Genomic DNA, 20,598 nt, shown 5'->3' with positions numbered 1-20,598 from the left:
TAGTGAAACCACCAAGGTCCGGTCCCATCACTGGAGAATTAACATTTTGGCATCATCAGGAACATGGGAACGACACGTAGCAACACGTAATTATTTTGGACTACTTCTGTGAACCAAGATATCTTTTTATAATTAAAAAAAATGCAATAAAGAGTAGCAAGAGGTGTAGGAAAAAATATATTTGACGAGTAGTTTAGTTTGTCTTCTATTAGAAAATAATAACAAGAAGAGAACGAGGAAAATGAGTCAACTAATTAGTCTTCTAATAGACCTGATACAATCAAATTAGTCTTTGATAAATGTATTGTGAGATCACGAGTAAGAAAAGGCTGGATAGATTCGTTAAAGCGTAAAACACAAGAGATAAATTATTGAAGCAAATTAGTTTTTTTTTTGGATAAATTCTATTGGCTATCTGGTCAGCCTTAGAAGAACACATTTAATGTTATATAATGGATTAGCTCGAAAGCGTACTACATTGTATGATCCGAGTGTAAATATTTTTCGACTATTGCTAGAAGGTGAACCGGTCGCCAACGATCCACTATATAAACTATCTGGACTGGAATCTAAGCACAAACTGACTAATTAGTAATAATTTAAGTTTTAGAGGGAATCGATTCAAGACTAACATGGGTAAATTAGTTTATTTAGGCTTCTTATATATGTTTATAATTATAATTTTGTTTTTATAAATGTGTTAGCACAATAATGGGATGCTAGTTTTGAGGATGGTGGAAGTTAGATATACTAAAGAATCACGAAGGCTGAGATTGATTGGAAATATTTTCATTTTCTATAAAATTGGTGGTAGTCGTCTATGCCAATTCTACATGACAATTGGCCATGTCTTGGCTCCCTTCTCTCTATTTTTGCAGGCATAAATAAGAGTTATATAAATAAACTAATATTGTTCGTTTATCCATCCTTGTTTTTACAAAATTTTCCAATAATGTAAAAAGGCTAATTTAAAGAAAAAAAATAACTAACGAGTAACGACCTAAAAATATATTAACAATGGCCTCTAGATTTTAATAAAAATTGTGGGCTGGGCTGGGTCATTTGTAAAGCTTTTTCTCTTCTTAATAGGAAAACCCTTTTGACAAATATAAGCCCATGAAGTGGTGAGTATATTTCTGATGTTTGTGTTTTTGAGTGTATGTTTGGGTAATGCTTACCAGCCGGGTGAATTTTTTTCTTTTGGGTGAAACACCAACCGGGTGAATACAATCTTCTTGCTCTACTAAAATTACTTCTGCTAAACACGTTTCCACTAAATTTTCAATAAATTGTCCAACTTCATATTTTGTTTGAATGTTCCTTCTAGAGACTATAACCATTATAGAAAGTTACAGAAGTTTTAACAAATAATACACGTAATAAAAACAAAAACAACATACAAACAGCTTTTTTTGTGTGCAAACAAACAGCAGACTTTTCTAGATATAACATACATACTTTTCATAAAGTAAGAGAGTCTTTGTCTTACTACGCTTCATTGGATGCGTTATTTCCAAATTGGGCTTTGAAAAGAGCCATGAGCTTCTCCTTAGGCGGCAAGACTTCCTTAATAATATTATTCCGAACGAAATTCTGCGACCAACGTTGAAGTTTTGGAAACCTCTCTGCGGTCATGATCATCACACCTGAAGCTTCTTGCGCAATTCCAAACCAATATGCTATGAAATCAGCTGCTATATCAACAAAACCAATTGTCTCTCCTCCGAAAAACTGTTTATCTCCAAGCTCTTCTTCGAGGTATTTCAAACCGTCATAGGCTTCTTCTACCATCTTCTCTCTTTCGCTTTCAGGTCCCCAACAAGCCTTCCACAATGTTAACATTACCTAAAACATACAGAACAATGTTGGTGTTTGCTTGTAAGTTGTAACTAGACGATAAATCCAATCAGTTTTTTGCATAACTATTCTCTAATTTGTAAATAAATTTAACAACACTCTCCTAAGAAAAAAGCTATGTGATGTAATCAAAATTGTATCAAATTAACGCTTTTCAAACATGCATATTTAGTGATAAATGTGTGTTTTGATAACATCTATCTTATTAAAACTCAAGTACAAAATTGGAGTGTTTGGAGACTTGAATAAGACTTTTAAAAATTTGGAGTGTTTGGTAACATGGATTGCAGTCTTTTAAAAAAAAATATTTTTGTTTGAAAACAAGGATAGTAGTATTAAGAAAAAAAAGTAATGGGCTTATGTTTTTTTAAAAAATTGAAAGTTATCTAGGCCACTTTTAAAATATACCAAAATGGGTCATTCTAATTCCCTAAAAAAAAATTTTCTAAACTAACCATAAAACAAAATTTAAACTTTATATACATATTTCAAATCAAAATAATAATTCAAATTTGATTTATATCAAAAATTGATTCAAAAATATACATATATTCAAAAATGGATTTTTACTAAACTATTTTTCAATAACCATTATAAAAAAATATTGTCAATATATATAAGAAAAATATAATACAAAGCCCAATTTGAAATACCAACTCAAATTATGGTTTTCATATTTCATATTAAGTTTTAAAAATATAATATATGTAATTATTTATATGATGGTATGTATAAAATACTATTAATTATATGATTACTTATATGATGGTACATATAAAATACGATTAATTATATGATGATAAAATACGATATATAATAATGACTAGGGATGGGCTTTTGGATACCCATACGGGTTTAGTTCTGATCGGTTTGTATTTTGAGTTTTCGGGGTCAAAGATTTCAGCCTTATTAAAATGTTTCTAAATTTTTGTTTGAGTTCGATTTGGATCTTTGCGGGTTTGGTTTGGGTTTGGATAACTAATTTAAATTATTTTTAAAGTCTTAAATCATTATATATTTTAAATTTCTCAAAATGTATAAATAAAATAATATATTACGTATAAATTTGAATAACATATGTCATAATACTTAAGCTTAACATATCAATTGACTTGATTTAAAATTTTGGATACGAAATCAATAATTATTTTAAGTATTTTTGGAGATTTGAGTATACTTTAACTATTTCAGATATTTACTTTTGACTATCTATATATATTTTCAAGTATTTAAACCAATTTAAAAGTATCATTTTTGATGTTTTATATACGTTAATCTAAAAATAATTAATATATATAAGTATATAAATCTATTTTTAGATAAATTCGGATACCCAAATACTTCGGTTCGGATCAGATTCGGTTCTCTAAATAACAAAATTTTGAATAATTAGAATATTTAATCAATTTATGTTTGAGTTTGGTACTATATCTTTGGATCGGTATCGGTTATGTTCCTCGGATTCATTTTTCCAAATCCTAATAATTACATGAAAAACAAATATCAACATATTTTTCAAAATATACACCCGCGCGCCTGCGCGGGTCAAAATCTAGTGTGATATTACAAAAATGCAATGTTCAAAAAAGCGGTAGACACGGTAATTAATAAGACGCTATATAAACAGCTTTTAAAAAAATGTTTTCGAAAAATGCCTTCGATTATGATCAATTTGCGGTTTAAGTGGACAAAAATGAATGTTTTCACTATAAAATCTCATATATATCAACATGTGTGTACCTTATCATCCACATACTTAGCCCAAAAACGGGCCATAGAGCGTTCATAAGGATCGTGAGGCAACAGAGGGTAACTTGTCTTCCAAGTATCTTCAATGTATTCGACAATCACCAGAGACTCAGCTATCGATTTGCCTTGGTGGACGAGGACAGGGACTTTCTTGTGTATAGGGTTTAATTTGAGAAGCATAGGGCTCTTCTGAACATAAACATCTTCTTCGATGTATTCATACGGTATGCCCTTAAGTTTCAGGACCATTTCTACTCTTTTGCTGAAAGGACTTCCCCATAACCCCAAAACCTGTACTTGTTCTTCTTGGTTCATCTTTCCCGCTTAGAAACAACTAATTTGGTTTGGTTTTCTTCTTTGTGTGTGTCTGTGTTTTGAGAAATGGTGGTGAGCAGCTATTTATAGCAATTTAGGATTTGGTTAAATGAAGGATAAATGAATTATTGCTAACGATGATGCCAACAAAATGCTTGTTGGCTAAGATTTTGACTTTCATGTAGGGTAGTGGTTGAGCATGTATTGTATGTATTGTGATTTAACTACTACATATAGTTGTGTAAAATGTCACACAATTTAAAGTGCTAGTACATAACGTTTTATTGTAAATTTTTGTCATCCTGACCTTCGATGTGAAACTATGAAGTATGAACATCTATGTTAGTACCTTCAGAATTTTCAAAGTTATAAGCTTTGCTCCTTGATCGATACGTGATTGAAATAAAAGATCGGTACCCTCAGTTTTTGACGGATTCAATACTTTCTTATTAAGTTATTTTTCAGTCTGACTCGTTCCTATTGATTACGTAAGCGATTACGTTCGTAGATTTTGAAGAAACGGGTCCTTATTGTCTAACTGGATTATTTAGAAAAGGCCATCATCATTTCTGGGACCAACCTTTTAACTTATGAAGGTAACATCTTTAAATTACAAGTCTCTGAGAAAGGCCTAAAACAAACCTACTAGCGAAGTTTGCCACTGTTTTGGTTTGAGAATGATTTATTATTGTGTACACAGTTTCATTGTTTGATTAGAAAATCAAATTCACATAATTCAAGAAAAATTCATTATTTTTATAACATCAATTAGTTAACATGTTGGTTAACCGTATCAAATTATCTATCAAACACTTTGGCTTTGGATGTGCTCAAATGTGAAGTTTGTTTTATAAGCTATTGTTTCAATTGATACTTGAATTTTCGTTTTTCAGCTTTTTCTGCTACCAGTTATATAGAAAATAAAAATATACAAATACATGCAGATTAAAATATCTTGTCAGTTTTTTTCTTTTTAAAAATACTATTTTGGACATAAGAAAATCTAATCTATCAACATTTGGAAAGCTGAATTTACCCGTTGGGAACTTCCACCTGATTTTCTGTCGTTGATACTATAAATCTATATGCATGATCAATTGATCATGCATAACAAACCATACAGTATCAGCTAATATTAACCAACCCTAAACGGCTAAACCCCCACAAAGGTGCTCTCTATATAAAAACAATTAAATAAATCAATGATCGTGGAGAGGAATCGGTTCACATAATGATTCGAGGGAAGATCTCTTTAGTATGCAAACACAATGATAATAAGCGAAAATGAAGTCAAAAGAAGTCGAATATCATATGTCTATAAAACGCATAATACTAAGTACTCCCAGCATTGGCTCATAGAGAACAAATAATCTTTTCTCTAATGATCTGATGTCTCGTACTTCCCTGCTTTCATTTCACGCTTTATATGAGTGCTTACGTAGAAAACACTCCATGCGAATGTAGTGGTTGTAATCTACTAAGTTGTGGTTAAGTTACAAATATTTTTACTAAGTTGTGGTTTCTTACTATGTAATAAGAAAACGTATTAAAATGACATATCAATACTATTAAAAGGGAAGGAGTCATAAAAATCTACTTATAACAAGTCATAGTTGGACCATTTCATTTAACTAGAATTCCTATTATTTCTCATACTACTAACTTCATTATTCTTCACTAAAGACAAATTAGTCATAAAAAATGATACTAACCTAATTCTCTACATATACATTTACTATATACACATTATTCCATCATAATTATTTTGTGTTATTATTAAATAATGTCCACCCTATATCAAAAATTGCATCTTTTACAGAGATCAACCATTATTTTATACCAACCTTATTAACTAAACTGATCTCATTAACCATGTTATATATATGAACACTTCAGCATTATCATTCACAAACTAAAGGATGTTTGTCACAACTTAATATTCCAAATTGGTTGTATTATTTAATACCAAACCAGTTCTTATACGAATTCATATATATGATTATGGTCTACATAAACCCGGTTCAATCTTTCCATCTGCTATATTTTCAGAAAATGGCTATTTATCTTTGGTTCTGTTAAATATTTAGTCTAACTAATTATAAATCGGTTAGTGATAACTTCTAAAAACTTTGAAAACACATAGTTATGTATTAACACTATATCGATACTTTAAAATAGGTTAGCAGTAGAATTGTGTTTTAGAACAAAATTTACTTATTTTAAAACATAATATTATTTTGAAAATAGTTTTGATACTATGTGTTATATTAAACATAGTTATATATATATTTTAAATAAATAATTATATACATAATTTATACTTTTGGTTAACTAAATTATTTATCAACCAAATAAAAATATTCAGGTAATTCAAGTTTTCGGGTTATCCGGTTTATAAATAGAATTTTTATGATATTTGGTTATTTAAAATTGAATGTAATTAATATTTTTAAATATATAATTTTTATTTGAAAATTCAGGTACTCATTTGGTTCTCGGTTTGGTTTCATTTTTTCAGTCATAGATATATGGTTTGCCCTATTATTTATGCAATTCAGTTTAATTTTGGTTTTTCAGTTTATTACGGATTGGTCTGTGTTTTTGGATAAATGTGCTCAAACTTATACATTATCTTATATAGAAATTTGTTTAAAATATATTTAATTACAAAAACAAACCTGCGCTTTTCAAGCACGGGTGAAAATCTAGTACTCTATTAAAATAGAGTACTATTTTTTTATCTACCATACACAAGTCTATGTTAGACCATTCATTAAAAATTTAATTAAATATCCTAAAATTACTCATATATGATATTTTTCTAACAAAAACAATATACATTTAAACAATAATATTTCTAAGAAAACATAAATATATTGTCATTAAGTAATTATCATTTGACTGTTTATCATGTTTAATATAGACCATATTTTATATATTTCAGTAACTAATTTTGAAATTAAATAGTATAGCCCAATTTTTTTTAAATTATCAAACTAAATTTTTATATAAAACAAAATAAATAATATTTTATTGGTTGTAACATTTTATGTTGATATTTTTAGTAAAAATAAAAACATTAAACTAAAATAATATTTTATAATATAACAAAAATAATTTAATTTATTCACATAAAAAAAATTGTGAATAAAAATTTATAAACAAAGAAGCTAATAATTTTTTTATTAATTCATATAAAAATAATGTTTAAAATTGAGTTATTAATATTGATGTTGCATTTTAAATAAATAAACAAAAATACTTCATTAAAATATGATTTGTACAATATCATCAAACAAATTTCAACAAATATAAAATTTCAAAATAAAAATTATATACATAAAATTGATATTAGATATATATCTTTATAACATATTTTATATTTTAAATATTAATTAAAAATATAAATATATCCGCACGGATGTGCGGGTTAATATCTAGTTCTTTATTAAACAGATGGAATACTATTTTTCTAACAGTAATTTATTTTGAAATTGATAATTTCATGACTATAGAGATTCATTATGTATTAAACATTAACGAGTTACTAGATCTTACGATTTGACCACAAGTCTGATTCGGATATGAAAACTCAATGAAAATATTATACCGGACCGAAATAATAATAATAGAACAGCTTTTAAATATTTTAGATATCTAATAATAAATATAAATTCATTTAATATTTGAGTTTACGGTTACCAAAAAAATACCCGCGCTTCTTAAGCGCTGATCAAAATCTAGTTATGTATTAAACATTAACTTGTTAATAAAGTGATTGTTTTTTTGGGGAACCTACATAAATTGGTAGTAGGCAAATGGTGTCCTGTGTCCACCATGAATGCTTTGTTCTACATGTTCCCGACCTTTCTTCTTCGTTTTGTGAATTAATTTATCGTAAACCAAAACATAAAAAACCAAAAATTATTTATGCATGCAAAGTGCTATTCTCGCTTCGTAATCACTAAAAAAAATAAAAGAAAAATCGAAATATTAAGACATTTTTTTTGGAAATTGTTAAAAAAAAAACAGGATATTTCTTGGAAATTGTTGAAACTACACATCACTTCCCAATTATGTTTGACCTTTCGGCTTCATCCTCCTTATAAGTAGATCAAACTGAGTAGAAAAATTATTCTTGCCTCTTCATCTTCGTTTGGCTTTTCATCTTCTGTATCCGTGCTTCTGTGGAGTTGCTTTCTTGGTATCATTCGATTTGCTTTGCCTTGTAAGACAAGCTATGTAGCTATGTTCTACTAATTAATTAAGTACGAACAGTACTAACATTTTTCTCTGTTATTAGGTTGCAGAAATTTCTAGTAACATGAATTGGGAAGAGAAGACTAGTCTGGTTAAAAAAGTCTTCTCTTGGTCAATTGAAGATATTCTCAACAAAGACATCTTCAAAACCAATATAAGGACGATACCAGACACGTTTAGGTCCGTTGATGAGTACCTTAAGTGCTTTGTTCCTCATCTACTAGAGGAAACACGGACAGAGTTGTCCTCAAGCTTGGGATCTCTGTCAAAATCTCCTGTCTCTCGCATAAGCTCTGCCCAGCCAACGAAAATAGAATTTCCGAGTAAAACATCAAACAGTTTCCTTGTATCACTGATGAAATTTGATGCAGAAGGAAACAGAACGAAGTACGAGCCGAAATGTGGTGATCTCATTGCTCTCACGACAACATCAGGGCCAAGACGCGTCTATGACTTGAACCCTCTGGTTCTTGCATATGTATTCTCTGTTGAAGATGAACTAGGTTTCTCTGTTCATTTGTCTACGTCTACATCCATATCCATCGATGAGGGATTTCCATTTAGTTCTTGTGTTTATCTAATGACTTTAACCACAAACACTCGTATCTGGAACGCTTTGCACGGATGTGGCAATTTGAGTCTCATCAACAGTGTCCTTCAGGCAAATACTGCGGTAAGTAAATAATAAGAACATATATGATTATAATTTTTTGTGTTTGTTATATTTGTATAGTATGTATTTTTATGCTATTTTTCTTGAGCCTATAACTATAGTATTTTATAAGAACAAGCTTATTGCATAGGTTATTAATGTTAATACTTTGAGTTGAATATCTCAACTTTTGAGATCCCCATTCACTTAAATATTTTTTTTTGTTTATTGTGAAAACCCCAAAATTAAGAAATATGCAATAGAATATTCTCTAAATCTCTAGACAAAACATGAGGCTATGTAAGTAAATAAAAAGAACATATATGATTATAATTTTTTTTATTATAAATTTTTGTTTTTGTTATATTCGTATAATATGTATTTTATGCTATTTTTCTTGAGCCAACTAAATTTTATAAGAACAAGCTTATTGCATAGGTTTTTAATGTTGAGATACTTGAGTTGAATATCTCAACTTTTGAGATCCCATTTCATTTAAATACATTTTGTTTGTTTGTTGTGAAAGCCCCAAAATTAAGAAACTATGCAATACATGCTCTAAAGACAAAACATGCGGCTGATGGGGAATGATTGTGGTTATTCTTCTATTTTCAGGAAACAGAGAACTCTGTTCCTTCTAGGGATTGGGGAAAAGATATTTTGGATATGATACGTTCAGCCAACTTGAACTCTAGTCAGGAATCTGCAGTTTCAAGTTGCCTTGAGACAAGGAATCTACGTGACAAGACTTGTGTGAAGCTAATATGGGGACCACCTGGTACTGGCAAAACAAAGACGGTGGCTACTCTTCTCTTTGCCCTTCTCAACCTAGGTTGCAAAACAGTTGTGTGCGCTCCTACAAACACTGCTGTGGCGGAAGTTGCATCTAGGCTCTTGGTGTTGTTTAAGGGATCTTCTTCATCTGAACATTCTACTTACGGTCTGGGGAATATTGTCTTAGCCGGGAACCGAGGCAGGATGGGGATAGACAGCAAGAATGAAGATCTCCTTGATGTGTTTCTTGATCATCTCATCAGTAAACTGAAGAAACTCTTATCGCCACTGACTGGGTGGAATACTGTCTTAGCCGGGAACCGTGGCAGGATGGGGATAGACAGCAAGAATGAAGATCTCCTTGATGTGTTTCTTGACCATCTCATCAGTAAACTGAAGGAACTTTTATCGCCACTGACTGGGTGGAAACAGAGTTTGGAGCTGGTCATAAAGTTTATTGAAGACCCGGAGTCTCATTACAAGGAATATCTCTTGATATGTGAAGAAAAGGAGAAGGAAAGAGGCAAAAGGAACAAAAGCATTGTTTTAAATTTTGGAGAGTTTATAAAGAAGAGTTTTGATAAGTTAAGTGAAAGATTGGGGACTAATATGGTGGATTTGTACACACATCTGCCTAAGTCTTTTATATCATCTGATCATGTGAAGAAAATGGGCGAAGGCTGCGATGCTCTTCTTGGTGTCAAACAATTCTTGGAGGAGAATTCTTCTAAAGATGATTTTAAGATTGGCAGCTCTTTATTTGATAGCTTCAACAAAATCGTCGGTGTTGATTTCCTTCAGCCTCTACGTTTGCTTCCCAGCTGTTTTGGGGTTCAAGCCTTGTTGGAAGATGAGGATATAAGGAAATTTTGCCTGACAAATGCACACATCATCTTCTGTACTGCCTCTGGCGCTGCCGAGATGACCGCGGAGAGGACAGGATCCGTAGAGCTGCTAGTAGTTGATGAGGCAGCTCAACTTAAGGAATGTGAATCTGCTGCTGCATTGCAACTTCAAGGCCTGCACCATGCTGTTCTAATAGGAGATGAGCTTCAACTACCAGCAATGGTGCAAAGCGAGGTATCTCTTTTGTTTTGTACTGTTTATATTTGTTATTTTAAATATAGTTTCTGTGAAACTTTTAAATATTTTTTATGTTTTTTTTAGAATGCAAATGTTGAAATAGCGTTTGATAGTCTTGTGTTACCCATGCAGATATGTGAGAAGACCAAATTTGGGAGAAGCCTGTTTGAGAGATTGGTTTTGCTTGGCCATAACAAACATTTGCTTGACGTTCAATACCGTATGCATCCCTCTATAAGTGTTTTCCCCAACATAAGAGTTTTATGATGGGAAGATCTCTGATGCTGCGAATGTCAAAGAAAGCAACTATCAAAAGAGGTTTTGAAGGAAGCATGTTTGGTTCTTTCTCGTTTATCAACGTGGGACTTGGGAAAGAGGAGTTTGGTGATGGACATAGTCCCAAGAACATAGTTGAAGTTGCTGTTATTTCTGATATCATATCCAAACTTTTCAAAGGTATTTTACTATATCATATTAAATATATTAAGAATAACATAGTATGTGTGTTTTTTTCAAAAAAATATGCATTGCATGTATTAGGTGAGATACTATGTATAGAAATACTATGTTTATATATATATATATTATGAAAACGCATTTGTACAGAGATGCTATGTTTTATATTCTTTTGTAATTTGCATATTATTTGAAACAGTGTCATGTGAGACAAAGACGAAGATGAGCGTTGGGGTTATTTCACCTTATAAAGGTCAAATAAGAGCAATCCAAGAGAGAGTTGGAGATGAGTACACTCCTCTATTTGGTGATGAGCTTTTTACTTTGAATGTTCGGTCGGTTGATGGGTTTCAAGGAGGAGAGGAAGATGTCATTATCATATCCACCGTCAGAAGTAACGATAACGGAAAAGTAGGGTTTCTCAGTAACCGTCAAAGAGCCAACGTAGCACTCACTCGTGCAAGGCACTGTTTATGGGTGATTGGGAATGAGACAACTTTGGCGTTGAGTGATTCGATTTGGACAAAGCTGATAAGGGACTCGAAGAGGCGTGGATGTTTCCATGATGCTGCTAATGACAAGAACCTAAGAGAAGTCATGAATGATGCTCTGCTTGAGGTCGACATGTCTGATGTGTTTTCGAGTTTTCAATCTCTTTCTATCCGGAAAGGTAGAAGAAATGCATGGTAGTTGTGTAAACTCATTTTACATATCCATGTTTATTTATTATTTTCTCAATAAAATTTATGTGCTTTGTCCAAAAAATTAATTATGTGATTGTGAACTTGGTTATTTATGTGTGGTTATTTTACTACTTCTAGGTGTTTTTTAAATGGTGTTATTTTTTGACAAATGATCTCATTAATAGCAAATTAAAAATACATCATCAATAAGCACATTTAAGTTACAAAAAATAAATAAACAAACACATTTTCTTAAACATATTATTACATAGGTATCAGATAGCCATATAATGAGAATGATGTAACATAAGAAATGAATTTGACTTAAATATAGTTTTATTCTCTAACAGAAAGTAAATCAGATATTGTCCTTTTAATTTCAGTTCATATATTAAATTGAAATTTAGAATAATTTCTTGCTAACAAGATTAATATTCTCATAATATTTAAATTCAACTTCAAGGTTTCGAAGTTCATAAAATATTCTCTTAACATAGACACATATATATATAAATGTCTTTTCTTTTGTTTTAGATATAAAATAAAATTATAAAAAAATTCAAGGACTCATTTAATAATAAAAAATCTTATTACTAAAATGAGTATGTGAATAGTTTATTCATAAACTTTTTTTTCTTCCAAAAAATGTTGCTCAATTGAATAAAGTTTTCTCTAAGTTTTCCTTCAAAATGAAAAATTATTAGAGATGGTCCGAAGAACTGAACTGAATCTGATTCAAAAAATAGTACTGAATCTGAACTGAAATTGGTTAAATATCCGAAAGGATATCTTCTATCTAAATATACTATCTTTTTCTCCTTGCCAAATCTATTGATTTTTCCTGAAGATATATCTCCTTAATCATAAACCAATGATCAGCTTCTTCAAAGATATCTTCTATCTAAATATACTATCTAGATATGCAGTTACCTCCAATGCTTGATTCAAGCAACAATGTGTTGTTCTTGGGAAGATCAACCAATCCATCTCTCGTTGATCCGAACCGAGTGTTGAATCTCCACAATCAGATGGGGGATGTAGTAGCTCCTCAGAGAACAAGTTACCTCATTGGTTACGGGATGCTGTTACTGTTCCTGCTGCAAAGTCGCCAGAACCACCCACTTTGCCTCCAACCGTGTCAGCTATAGCTCAATCAGTACGAGTTTTATACGGTAAAGATTCTACTACCATTCCACCGTTTGTGATACCAGAGCCGCCACCTCCTGTTCCCAGAGATCCAAGACACCACAGTATGCGAAAGAAAATGAAACGTAAATCACGTCCGTCAACTCAAATGGCTACAGAGATTGCTAATAGCAGCCACAATGTCGCAGAAAGCAGCTCTCAAGGCAATCCACCAGCTCCTCCATTGCCTCTATCAGGTGAACCAGCTTCGTCCGAGCCAATCAGAGTTCCAGCTCCTACAGAAGAACCATCTCAAGTAACTAAACCAAGTCTAGATGAAGTCACTTGTACGTCAAGATCTGTATCGCCAGAGAGCAAAGTCTCTGAGCCTAAATCTACCAACCAGGATGGAGACTCAGATTTAGACACCTGTGAGGCTGATCAACTTGAGAATCATTTAGACGATAAGCCTATGGATGTGGAACAAGAATCTGAAAATGCGTCAAACAAGCAATGTGAGCCAACAGAGGCTGAAACTCCAAACATGGACGCAGAACAGTTGCGTTGAAACTATATATAACAGTGTTGATTTTGTTTAGGTCCTTGCGATCAAAGTGGTACTATATATGGATGGCTATTAAGTTTTGTAGGTATGACGCAAATCAGTGAAGAAGCAGTATATGTACTGCTGGATTTTACCATTTTTATTAAATTCTTCTTGATTGTAAAGCTTGTGTAAGAGAATGACAGAAGCTTATTTTAATGATCTAACTGGTTGTTGGTTTGGTTTGTTTAATACCACATAATGTAGATTGTAATGCTTACTAGAATGCTTCAGTTAGAAAAAAAATCTTACTTCAGTTGAAATTCTCTTCCGGTTCAGTAGGTTCCTATTACCGAATTATTTATCACCGGTGTTAATCAGTATTCAGTTGTATTGCTCTGGATTTTCTATAGACAATGTGGAGGTAAATTCATATAGAAAAAGAAGTTTGAAAGATTGCACAGAGTAGCTGGTCTCTTTTCTCCTGACGTTTTAATATGCTTCAGAAATTGACACCCAGACCATGCTAAATTATTAGATCCGGCCTTTTAATAATTTTAAAAAAAAAATTATTTGTGAAATCAAATAATTGACTAAAATACTCAAATAATTTATATAAAAATTAGAAAATAAGTAATATCATTTTTGTAGGTTTAGATACTACAAAACAATTTCATTTTAAAATAAAATCAACTAAATTAATAGAAACTTTTAACAGATAAGACACATAAATAGTTTACCAAAAAATAATAATAAGACACATAAATAAACACAGATCACAGACAACATACAAACAACAAGACTTCAGCTTTTGACGGATTCAATACTTTCATATCAAGTTATTTTTCCATTCTAACTCGTTCTTATTGATTACGTAAGCAAGTTTACGTTCATTGATTTAGAAGAAACGGGTCCCTAGTTTTACAACTGGATATTTTTAGAAAAGGCCATCATCATTTCTACGCCCAACAACTTAAAAATCTCTTAGAGGCCCAAAACCTCAGACTAAACTACAATACGCAATTTTTGATTAAGCTGATAATGAAATTGAAACGAATTTTGGAACCTACTTGGGAAGTTGGGCACATAGCGGTAAACATTAACAAAAAATATAGCCCACATGGACGTGGTCGAGTGGTAGTCAAGGATCGTTTTGAGTTCAAACTTCCTTCAAAACTACATCACAAATGCGTGGAAACAGGGGTTTTATATTGTTCTTTTGGTTGGTCGGATCTCTGGACCGTTCTCCAGCTGACCCGATGCTAGTAGCTCGAGTGTGGTTGAAGGGAGTCCATTGAATCGGATTACCTGAGTTATATAAAAAAAATTAACAAACAATACACTATCCTACATCTCGGAGCTAATAATTAACCCTAAACCCCAAAAGGTGCTCTCTAAGTCTCTATATATAAAAACTTAATAAATCAATGATTGTGAAGAGAATAGGTTCAAATAATGATTCGAGGGAAGATCTCTTTGGTATGCAAAGCACAATGAGAATAAGCAAGAAAATGTAGTCAAAAGAAGTCGAATATCTTCTGTCTATAAAACGCATAATACTAAGTTCCCATCATTGGCTGATAGAGAACCAAAAATATTTCTCTAATGATATGATGTCTCACACTCCCTCCTTTACTCTCACGCTTTATATGAATAGTGCTTACGCAGAAAACACTCTATGAGAATGAAGTGGTTGTATTTTGCTAATTTGTGGTTTCGTAAGATTGGTCGACATCAAAAACGATTTTAAAAAAATTACATTATTTACACATAAAAAGTTGCCAGGTTAAAGACTAATGCAAGTGTTTTTTTGAAGCACCAGTCCACAGGAATGCATTACACAATCTTTCAAGTTTACGCTCAGTAACTAAATTAGACACCACCTTCACATTGTAAAGCATGCCTCAAAATAACTGTGAGTTTATATCTAGAAACTCGCATAGCAATCAAATATAAATATTCTCTTTAAAACGCTATAAAGCTTAGTGTACCGAATCTACATTGATCCCGGGCATAGTAACCTTTACTGAAACAAAGCTAAGACTAAGACATACAAATGCACAATAAAACTTGAACAAAATGATTTTGTTTTCCATTAGAGCATATGTTCTCATAGCATTAAACCTTTCGAATAAGCATCTTCTCGTTACTATTTAGCCTCACGAGGCCTATAAATTCTCACATCTTCCTAGTAACTTATCAATAACTACTAAAAAAACAACAAGAACAAACCACAAACCACAAAACTCCTAAACTAAACGAGATCTTACAAGATAAGAAGCCAAGGAGCATCTACAGATGACGAGTATTGGTGAGGACCGGGTAATCTGCATCCTGGGGTTTAAGGTTTAAGTACACGCAAAAATATGCGTACGCATATATTTGTGTGTGTTAGTATAGCTTTTAGACCTCAGGATGCGGATTACCTCTTCCTTACAATACGTACACGGTTACACGGTTAATGAGAGGTTGTTTCTTTTTTCTTCTTAACATCGCTACTAGATATTGAAGACGAATACTCCATAGAGTCAGATAGACAAGAACTCTTGGTAGTATCCATGTTTATCCGTAAGTATATGTAAATTCAATGTGTACGTACGTGCATATGGATGCATTATTATATACTACTACGTACATGTTACACACTTAAAAAACTTTTAACAAATAAGTTTTTTTTTTTCATAATTAGAACTACATATTACTCATGAACATTGAACGCTAATATGATATTAGAGTATGTATATTGGTTTTGTTAGCTAGAACCGGTTTGTACCGGATGGTTTACTTTTGTATATAAATTCCATGTACATCGTCATTTACAACAATTAACAGAAACAATTATAATTTTCAGATTTTTTCCTCACTAGAACTTTGTTTCTGTTCACCATCAAACTTCAATTCCTCTAATATTGTATCAGAGCCAATCTGATCTTGGTTCTTCCGCTTTGATTCAACTGGATTCAAGCTTTTTTTGGCTTTGATTCAGTTTCGTTCATCTTTGTTTTCGTTTCTTCTAATAGATGACTTACCTTCATGTCAAACAAAAATAACACAACCATTTTTCTGGCACTAGTTATTTATGACCCCGGATTCATGCACGAGACGAGATGACAAGAGTCGTTAACAAGTGGAGACACTAGTTATTTCTCCATGTTAATCATATAGAAAAAATTATTTATGTTCAAAAAAAAAAATCATATAGAACAAATATTCACAGTCGAATATTTAATTGCCGACCAACAACTAGCATAATATTTTAAGTAAACACTATAGATTTTGTCCGTAGCATATACATGACGTATCAATGAATGTACTTACATAACTATTGCTGTACATAGATTCTTATAATTCAAAACAAGATCAGCTTTCGTAAACTGAAATTCTTCATGTGAGATTAGATCACTAATATCAAAAAAAATTGAAGCTTCTTACACCGTTACACGTCTTTGTTTAATAGTTAACATGTGAAATACCGTTAGATCAATCCTAAGTATTATAGCAGTTATGTGATTTTGGGGTTGTATATGGCGTGTTCCCAATAAATCTGACCTCAAAAGCTTTTTTTTTTAATCGAAACTCGCTTTTTTTTTTTTGAAACTCCCTGACCTTAAAAGCTAAAATGCTAAATATAAAGTAAAAGCATGATTAACTCCAATTTTTTATTTGAGATTTTTAACTCATGATTTAACACTTTTTATATATTTTTTGGCTAAAAACGTCTCTTATATCTCTTATATAAAAGATAGTTTTTAGTTTTTTTTCGTTAAGTACTATCTGTTAGCCGAAGCTAAGAATCTCAATTAAGAGACCGGAGTTAATCATGCTTAACCCAACAAATACAGCTTTTATGTATCATAAACTTACTCGGGAAAACTCAGAATGACATAAAAGTTGAGCTAAAAAAACTCCTTTAATTAATAACTAACACATGATGTACTAGTTAAAAGTTGAAACAAAAGGGTGACTTGTGTCATAATAAAAAAAACTAATTTTTAAGTAGGGAATTTTCAATTAGTGACTCAATGCACGAATGCTTGATGGCAACGGTTAGTTGATTACAATTAACTGTAGAGTTGTCTAATCAATTGAGTCTATGACACGACTCTTGTCCCTCTTTGAAATAGTGAGATGAAGTTTATATATTTATGCATCAACCTGTAACTATTTTAACTAATATATTTAGGTTCATCTATAACTATAAGTATACGCAATTACAAATAGTGAACCTATATAATCACGGCATAGATTTATCTATTGCTCAAGGCGAGGGGCCATTCACTTCCTTTAACAAATATATGTATTTGGAGTTGTGATTTGGCATTTTGGTTCGACTATGTATTTGATTAAACTATCTGTTTATTATTTTTTAGCGAGGTGACTCATTACAAAAAGAACATAAAATTTACGATCAATACCCATCAAAACACTATATACTGTTCTTGTGAAAAGGTTAACCATAATATTCTATTATAAAATTTATTCAACAGAGGATGAGATAAAAACGTTAGTACTAAATTAATGAACGTATTTCATCTAAAAATTATGTGCTTCTGTAGTAAAATCCTTGTATTTTTTCTCTCTCAAACTGTAGCTTTTGTTTTTTTTTTTTTTTACTGTAGCTTTTGTAATAGAAGGATTTTAGTACTATCTGTTTATTAATTTCACTCTTCAAATATAGATGTCCAATACTGGGATAATTGTTGTTTATTTCAGGAAAAGCACAAGTTAAAATAATGCTTATATATAACAAAACAACGCTAGTGTAAACTACTAATTGTTCAATGACAAGAAGAAAAGGCCAAACTGCTTGGTTGGACCATTTGTTTAGTCAACTGTGTATCTGTTATTTATTACAACACTAATAGAGAGTAAACAAAACAAAACAAAACAAAACAACAATAATCAAGCTTTCGCTACATTAAAAATTTGAAATGATCAAAAAAACATGTAAGCAGTATAATTTTGTGTCGTTTTGCTATATTTGAAGGCTGGTGGTCTTGAAATGATACAAGTGGTTAACGTTGAGTAATATATATATTTTGACTATGCATTGTACATTTTACTTTAGCGACCATATACAACTAATCACGTCGATCACATCTTAGAAACAAGCATACATGAAATCATACTGGGAAAGCTGTAAGCCGTTTGGACTGTTTCAGCGAGAAAGAGAAAAGCCTATAGAATACATGTACATTGTATATATACATGTCTACAAAAACACTCTTTAACAACCACACTAACAAGTAGTATACGTATTTGCTTGAATAAAAAGTAGTAAACGTATTTGCTTGCATAAATATTTCTTCTAAAAGTATTAACGAAAAATAATTGTAGAAACCAAATTAAGTATTCTTAGTCATAAGATACCAAAAATTGTTAGATTAAAACATTTTCTTTTCGGAGTGTTAGTTGAGATAATGTTTTCCCAGAAGTGTCTCTATTTTATTCTATCCCAATTTGATAATTAATTATTCACGTAATGACATAGAAACTAGTTGGTTTCAGTTTTCTTGCTTTGTCGTCTTGGAACGGTAAATTTTGATTAGAAGCCCTGATTACTTAATTGTTCCACCAATTAAAAAAAAACGAATAATTTGAGTTGACGAATTCATTTCCTGGTTAAATCACACATACACACTTCTTGTATGTTCTTTCTTTCTCTCAATGCTAAATTTTCACAATTTTTTCTTTATTCTACGGAAGACACCCATATTCTATGGCAAACATCAAAAACCCTAAAAACGTGGATGATGATTCCGATCGCATTTCAAGAAACAGTCATCAAAGCGTTGATAACTCTCTGTCAAGATCTTACTTATGCAGTTTCTGCGTAAGGGGCTTCTCGAATGCTCAAGCACTAGGAGGACATATGAACATCCACAGAAGAGACAGAGCTAATCTCAGACAAAGGCTTATGGAAGATCACAAGGATGATGTTGTAGCGGAGAGTGATCATCCATCAGAAGGTATCTCTCTAGACCTTAATGAAAAACAACAACAACAAGACGCCTTTACATGTGAAGATGATGATCAAAATCAAGATGTGGAAAAAGATATAAGTCCTGGTAAGAAATTAGGGTTTTGGGTTCAAGAAAGCAAGATTGATACTACTAATGATGATGAAAAAGTCACGGAGGTTGGCATAGATGGTTCGAGTTCGAGTCATCATGGTGAGATTGAAGGATTGGATCTTGAGCTCCGGTTAGGCCAAAGCGCCGGGGAGAAGAAGACAACATAATCGCTCAATGATCATCATATGTTTCTTTGTATGAAAAGGAACAAAGTCCTTGAAACATCAAACTCTTGAATCCGTCTATTACAAATGGATTCGTGGAATGTATTGAAGGTATGCATGTGTATATCTATTGTTGCTACCATTATCATTGTTGTTGTGTGTTTTCCCTGCTTTGATTTATTTCACCAACTTCTGTAAATGATATACAAAGTCCAAACAAACATATACATGTAACATGTAGACAAATATAGATTTAGTGCTTGCTTGATGATTGTTATCGGAAAATGGATAACTTTAGCTTGATTTAAAATTATTGATCCATACATCAATGGTAGATATCATACCGAAAACGTTTTTGAATCGTATTACATCTATATGAAGTTAGGAACTAAACAAAATTTACGTTTCGGTATAACCGAAAAGAAAATAAAACCTAACACAAAGCCAAAACTATATGAAACGTAAGTTGGTAAAGTCATTTGAACCCTTAAGATTTCAAAACCTGCATGATACTATGTAAACTAAAAGGTCCTTTCCGCTGATCATGATGATAATAATTTGATAAACATAACTATATGCTTAATATGCGATGGTGATGACTTTGATTTGTGAAAAGTCCAATGGAACATATACAAAAACATGTATATATACGAGCAGAGACCATAGAGAGTGTTTCAATTTGAAGAAGCATGCATGTAGGTGTCGTCATCAATGACGATTACCCCTTAAACACCTTCCGGTTTGATTTCCGGTTTATAGAAATATATGCTCCGTTTATGCTTAACCAACGAAAAGACGGCTTTAATCGAACCGGTTCGGTTTATATTTGACGTTAATTTCGATTCGGAGCCGGTTTGATCAT

At 31.7% G+C, this 20,598-nt stretch overlaps 3 protein-coding genes, 1 non-coding gene and 1 pseudogene across 4 annotated transcripts; 4 read left to right on the top strand and 1 right to left on the bottom strand.

Moving 5' to 3' along the window:
* Positions 1-1,278: 1,278 nt before the first annotated feature.
* On the bottom strand, positions 1,279-5,193 carry LOC103848203 (glutathione S-transferase U8). Its single transcript, XM_009125163.3, has 2 exons — positions 3,598-5,193; positions 1,279-1,845 (listed from the first exon to the last, which is right to left on the bottom strand). The coding sequence occupies exons 1-2, from the start codon at positions 3,919-3,921 to the stop codon at positions 1,489-1,491; spliced, it is 681 nt and encodes a 226-aa protein (XP_009123411.1). The 5' UTR covers positions 3,922-5,193; the 3' UTR covers positions 1,279-1,488.
* A 1,944-nt stretch (positions 5,194-7,137) lies between these two features.
* On the top strand, positions 7,138-11,960 carry LOC103848194 (annotated as a pseudogene).
* A 789-nt stretch (positions 11,961-12,749) lies between these two features.
* Positions 12,750-13,522, top strand: LOC103848629 (protein CHROMATIN REMODELING 4-like). The gene is made up of 2 exons (XM_033276581.1): positions 12,750-12,900; positions 12,942-13,522. The coding sequence occupies exons 1-2, from the start codon at positions 12,750-12,752 to the stop codon at positions 13,520-13,522; spliced, it is 732 nt and encodes a 243-aa protein (XP_033132472.1).
* A 3-nt stretch (positions 13,523-13,525) lies between these two features.
* Positions 13,526-20,191, top strand: LOC103848184 (transcriptional regulator TAC1). Its single transcript, XM_033291661.1, has 2 exons — positions 13,526-14,380; positions 14,418-20,191. Exon 2 carries the CDS (start codon positions 19,218-19,220, stop codon positions 19,737-19,739), a length of 522 nt encoding a protein of 173 aa, XP_033147552.1. The 5' UTR covers positions 13,526-14,380; positions 14,418-19,217; the 3' UTR covers positions 19,740-20,191.
* On the top strand, positions 15,805-15,941 carry MIR2111 (microRNA MIR2111). Its single transcript, NR_128661.1, has one exon. It is a non-coding gene; the product is annotated as a microRNA MIR2111 (primary transcript).
* Positions 20,192-20,598: the final 407 nt, after the last annotated feature.

Source organism: Brassica rapa, chromosome A01 (genome assembly GCF_000309985.2).
Source record: "Brassica rapa cultivar Chiifu-401-42 chromosome A01, CAAS_Brap_v3.01, whole genome shotgun sequence".
Lineage (NCBI taxonomy): Eukaryota > Viridiplantae > Streptophyta > Magnoliopsida > Brassicales > Brassicaceae > Brassica > Brassica rapa.
The sequence above is the reverse complement of the archived record's forward strand: the minus strand, read 5'-3'. Positions and strand labels throughout refer to the sequence as shown.

Excerpts from the sequence above, each read along its gene's own strand:
- LOC103848629 (XM_033276581.1), top strand. The coding sequence starts at position 12,750 with ATGCAGTTACCTCCAATGCTTGATTCAAGCAACAATGTGTTGTTCTTG. Across the intron at positions 12,901-12,941 it reads GAGAACAAGTTACCTCATTG|AACCACCCACTTTGCCTCCA; the intron begins GTTACGGGATGC and ends CAAAGTCGCCAG.
- LOC103848184 (XM_033291661.1), top strand. The coding sequence starts at position 19,218 with ATGGCAAACATCAAAAACCCTAAAAACGTGGATGATGATTCCGATCGC.
- LOC103848203 (XM_009125163.3), bottom strand. The coding sequence starts at position 3,921 with ATGAACCAAGAAGAACAAGTACAGGTTTTGGGGTTATGGGGAAGTCCT. Across the intron at positions 1,846-3,597 it reads CTAAGTATGTGGATGATAAG|GTAATGTTAACATTGTGGAA; the intron begins GTACACACATGT and ends TGTATGTTTTAG.